Source organism: Notothenia rossii (genome assembly GCF_949606895.1).
Source record: "Notothenia rossii genome assembly, chromosome: 11".
Lineage (NCBI taxonomy): Eukaryota > Metazoa > Chordata > Actinopteri > Perciformes > Nototheniidae > Notothenia > Notothenia rossii.
Window position 1 is genome coordinate 33542019 of NC_136910.1, and position 5566 is coordinate 33547584.

General features: G+C 40.2%; 1 protein-coding gene across 1 annotated transcript; it reads right to left on the reverse strand.

Annotated features, from left to right (window-relative positions):
* Positions 1-306: 306 nt before the first annotated feature.
* psmd5 (proteasome 26S subunit, non-ATPase 5) lies at positions 307-5303 on the reverse strand. The gene is made up of 10 exons (XM_079659628.1): positions 5093-5303; positions 3306-3450; positions 3111-3224; positions 2902-3030; positions 2597-2706; positions 2304-2446; positions 2013-2204; positions 1757-1866; positions 1517-1657; positions 307-1101 (listed from the first exon to the last, which is right to left on the reverse strand). The coding sequence occupies exons 1-10, from the start codon at positions 5263-5265 to the stop codon at positions 844-846; spliced, it is 1515 nt and encodes a 504-aa protein (XP_079515754.1). The 5' UTR covers positions 5266-5303; the 3' UTR covers positions 307-843.
* Positions 5304-5566: the final 263 nt, after the last annotated feature.

Consider the following 5566-nt stretch of genomic DNA (forward strand, 5'->3'; position numbering starts at 1 on the left):
CAGGTTCAATCAGGTTATTTTATCTCCCATTGTAAAGCGTCCTTGGGTTTCTTAAAAGGCGCTATAAAAATCGAATTTATTATTATTATTATCAATTATTGTTACAAGATTTTATATTTAAATTAACTTACTGACGTGAGACTAAACTTGTACTTAAGAGAAAAGTCTCCTCAATTACAACATTACATTATTAGTTATATAAGTTATTTAGTGTGGTGTTTCTTTCTTTTTCTAGAACTGTTTTTCTGGGTGAACTTTAGTTATTCAATTATTGTACAAAATCAAAGTAAAAAAACACGTAGGGCGTCAGAATGCATCTTCTTTATTACAAAAAAATCCTTCCGTTTAATTAACAAAAATATTCGTGACACAAAACAATTCTGAAGAATTAGTAGTGTGGGAGTCTGATTAATGAGATTAAAAGAACTGTAAAATATGAGGGTATGGATTTGTGCCTGAATGGTAAACATTTGAGCGTACATCAATTATAAGCCTCTAGCTTAATGATTGCTTAAGTACTCAGTAAAGACTCAGTAACTAATCGTGTGTTAAACATTATGTTCCTACAACACCAATTATAATAACCACTCAGGTTCCATTGATTTTGTCATATATTATAAGTTCACTTATTAATATAATGTCCTCAATCATACCATAAAAGTTATTTTATTTGCTACCAAAAATTATATTATTGCTGTTTAATAAAAAACAGCATAATGTATCACTTAACAATAGCTGAGTATAAAATGTTGACCCACAGTTAGATTGCACAAGGCACTTACTGAGTACTTAAGCATTAAGCAGAAACTCTGATTGTTTCTGAAGAAGTTTCTGAGTGTTGGATCAGTCTGCGCCCTCGGTGCAGACGGCGGCCACAGCAGAGATGTAGTACGCCCCCTCTCGGAGGTAACTCTTCAGACGGATGTAGTGCTGGCTGCCCAGGATCTCCGCTGCCGTCGACGAACACACCAGAGAGCCCACCAGATCAAACTTAGCGTCTTTGGCATCCTTTGTCTGCCCCGCGGAACGATCCAAAATAAACTCCATGAAGCTGGGAGTGCTGATCATCAACTTCTGACCCCACAGCTGAGTGGAAATGGCCTGGAAAGACACAAATACACATGATGAAGATATTACTGCAGCACTGTAAATAGCATTATGCAAGACTAAAGTGGTTTTGGCGCAGTGGGCTAGAGCGTTGATCATCAGATCAGGGGGCGTTGGGGAACATCAGCTCAAAACCCGCCTCAGCCGCCACTGAGACAAGCCATTGTGTCCTTGGGCAAGACACTTCACCCCAATTTGCTTCTGTGGGTATTGTCCAGAGTATTCACTGTTACATGTCTAATATGTAATGTAAAGCACTTTGAGCACTCAGAAAAACGCTCTAATAAATGCTATGAATTATTATTATTATTAAAGTCTTTCAAATGTTACAGTTATAGTCTTTGTTTTTGTACGGGTTATTAACGGGTCAGGGACACAGGGACAGTGTTATAAACAGCTGATTACTCACAGTAAATACCCGCATGGCCCCACAATGCAGCTCTGGGAACGGCTGAGTGCTGATGTTGCGGATCATGTCCATGGGCTGGTTAGACAAAAGAAGGAACCAGGACTCCGTCAGGGCCAACAGGTCCTCTGTCTGCTGCTCCGGCTGCAATAAAACATAATTGATGCATAAGTAACCACTTTTTTGCTTCAGAAAATGATTTATTTTTAAGGAAATTACTTAAGATTATGATTCTTTTTATACCTGTAGAGTGAGAAGCTGTGATATGGCGTCCAGGCTGCGTACTCTGAGCTCTGTAGCTCCAGCGCCAGCAATCTTACTCATCCTCAACCACACAGCCTTAAACCTTTCTCCTTAAAACAAACAGAACAACGGTTACAAAGGACCCAAAATGAGAGCTATAAATACAAGAGGTTTAACCCTCTTAAAGGGGACATTTCTCATTTGTTTTTTATGAAATGAAACCTGGGAGAACTTCAGTAAAAGATGCCAAGCTAACCTGTTTTGAGAAAGACCTGCTTGCCCTCCACAGTAGATCCTAGTAGTCCCAAAGTGTCCAGAGCCACCCCGATCATCGCAGGGTCGGGATCCAGAGCCATCTCAAAAACCTTGTTCTGGAAGACCGGGTAGGTTTCACACACCTGCTGCGGGCTGTCCATGATGGCCAGGTTTAAGAAGAACTTCACCAAACCTACAGGAGTTATATTCAGTGTGTATTAAATGAAGGAATACGCCACCTAAACATAGTATTCCTGTTTTTTCTGAGAGCAGTTTTCTATAAGAGACTCACCAGGAATGTAGAGTGCAGAGAAGGGGTCGGTGTCCGCTCCTTTGATCATGTTGGAGACCTTGTCCATTATTCCCTGCTGGGTCAAATACTTGCGGCCATGCTGAGTGTACGCTAGAGACGTGACCATCTCAATGGATGTAGCTCTGGAGAAAGAGGCAACAACAGATACACATTAACAGAATGTCAGAAAAGTAAATACTGTGGAAGCAGTCAGGCCAACTTGCATCAGTCTGTAGCATCACTTATCATGCAGTCATTTCTCAGTTGCTGTCTCTTATGATTCATTTGATCACCTGGTCAATACATCGTCTCCTGTCAGTTCTCCAAGCAGCGGAGCAATAAAGCCGCTTTTGGCGCAGTAACCGAGGGAAATGGGAGATGCAGACGAGATTTCCACCACCAGCTGCAACCAGAATGTAAAGTATTTGTCAGGGAATCAATAGGAGAGATGTTATACGTGTGTATATTAATATTACTGATTCTAAGATTACACATTCTGGCGACATTTCTACACGTGATACGTCTTCATTTCCACCAATTCCATTAAAATAAATATAGTTTGCAATACAATTGTTTGTCAATCAAATAATTGACGTACCTCATATATCCTGTATCTGATGATGTCACTTGTGGCCATCACATCCTTGATGACTTTCAGCAGGTCGGTTTGGAACAGTTTGTCTAAGCCGGGCTTGGAGTGACTCAGTTTGGACAGCGACTGAATGGCCTAAAAAACAAAACAATGATTGCACCCACTCTAGCATCATTGAAAACCCATGCAACATATTTCTTTGCTTGGGTCCTTACCTGCTTTGCCACGTCCATCTTCTCCTCCCCAATGCAGCAGATGGTTGCTGCAAGAATGTCGTGGTTGTTGAGGATTTCTGTGGAAGCTTCTGGATGCTCCACCATTCGACCAATCTGAGAAAAAAACATACATGTTCAAGGTGAGCGGTTTAAAAGCAACACAATATATTTCTGTGCTGTGTGACGGCAGCCTACCTGCGTCAGAGCCAGTATCTTGACGGTGTCATTAGGGTGAGTCAGCCCGCCCTGCAGCTCTGCCCTGTAGCTCTGGGCCAGGGTCACGGGGCCCAGGGCCAGTAAGATGCGTTCAAGGATTCCCACACACAGCTCAACCTGCTCCCTGTAAACACAGCTCGTGTCAATAACAACTCAACTTATCTCCTGGGGACATTTTGAATAAAAAAAACATGAATATGCAAGGAGAGGCTGTCCACAAAATATTAGTAGTATAACATGTAAATGTAAAAACAAGATGTACAAATTATGATTATAAAGATGATGAATGAGATGATAGTGCAAACATAACTGTGTACATTATGATAATAATGGCAATGAAATAAAAATCAAGAAGAATAAAAGAAAGGTATAACTGCATTGTTATAACATTGGTGCATGGGGATTTAAAGACAATTATTAAATGTATCTAACGGCTGCCTTCCAATTATTTTCTAAATCAGTGCTTCTCAAAGTGTGGTCCGTGGACCACTGGTGGTCCGTGAGCGCCCCCTAGTGGTCCGTGAGTATATTGGTAACATTTGAAATTAATTAATTAAAGCTTTAAGCACTCTCGCGGGAATATCTTCGCAATGGGGCGAGGTTAAGTTTAACTTTCGATTGCATGATATAGCCCAGCGCAACACCTTCATCACACATGTTGCCACTTGTTTGTACCATTTTCAGGCGATTTGTAATCTGTTCTAGAAAAACGATGTGTTTTTTTATATTTGTGGAGTTAGGTGGTCCGCGAGTGTTTTTTTATTGGTTAAGTGGTCCTTGGTATGAAAAAGTTTGAGAAACACTGTTCTAAAAGAATCCACAATCCCTTGGTCTATGAAATGTTCATTAAAAAAAAGAAAAGTACCATCACAAAAACTAAGAGCTTAAACTGGCCTATTTAAATTGCATTAAGGCCTAAAGTGTGTCTCTCATAGTAGACATAGATAGTAAAAACCAGCAAGTGTCCACATTTCAGAAAGTGAAACCGCTGAGATATGGCCCTTTTATTAACATGATGTTAAGTTTGCCATGGCAGCGTGTGGCGCAGTGGATAGAGTCTTGGTCTGGGGATCAGATGGTCACAGGTTCAAACCCCACTGCAGCAGCATGTCATTGTGTCCCTGGACACTTCACCCCAAATTGCTCATGTGGGGATTGTCCACAGTATTGAGTATGTAAATCGCTTTGGATAAAATAATCTAACAAGTGACATGTAATGTAAGGTTAATTAAAAGATTAGCATCATGTTTTTATTGATTGGTTCTGTAATCAAACATAACTTTAAATTAAGCGATTATTTACGTTAAGAGTATTTTGTCAAAGCAAAGGAAGGGTGCCGCACAGTCTGTAAATCTCAATATCATATCAAATAAACAGTAGCAGTCAATTTCTCTGCATATGCACTGAATACATTTATTTTGGGGACCGTGTTGAAAAAAGGCATCTAATTCTGCTCTGTTGTACATCCAAACACATTCAAAACACCATAAAGTTGAGTCAGTGATTGCTTTTCCGTTTTAAAGCCAATAATACAGATTACATGTGTCAGTGTTTACATCTGGGCTGTAGCATTGTAGTAACAGTAAGCTAGCTAGCTTGCTTACACCTACTACTAAAGGTAAAATAACGCCTTTTACAGCTAGAAACCCCACTAACAAAAATTATCTTCCTCTTTTGGACCTACTGCGACAACAACATTAAACACGAACAGCTGACTGACTCAGCATTATTTACAGTGTAAACACAACGCATTGTGATGAACCCACTTGTCCTCTGAGTGTAACAGAGAGAAGATCACGTTGAATCTCTGCCCGCTCACCGAGTCTCTCAGGTCCCGCAGAGGAATGGATGATAAAGCCGTTTTTAAACATTGTAGTTCTTCAATTGGATCATCGACGCCGGAGATTTCTTCCAGTAAACTCTCGATGGAAGCCGCCATGACTTTCAATGTTGTGGGAACTTCTTCTTCTACGTCATAAATTAGGCAGTTAACATCTATCTTGAATGTCGCATTACTGCCACCAGCTGCACAGAGTGAGGGACTGCATGTGATTTCACATTGCCTCAACCTGTCCACTATGGGCTAATATGAATATTGGTTAAAAATACATTGAAATCTACTATTCCCTAAATTCTTTATTACTATTCAATGTCTTCTTTTGTGTCCTGGAGGGCAACTTTGACAAAGTAGCCTACATTGTCCTTTAACCCTCAATATGGTCAAATCAAATGTAATCAAA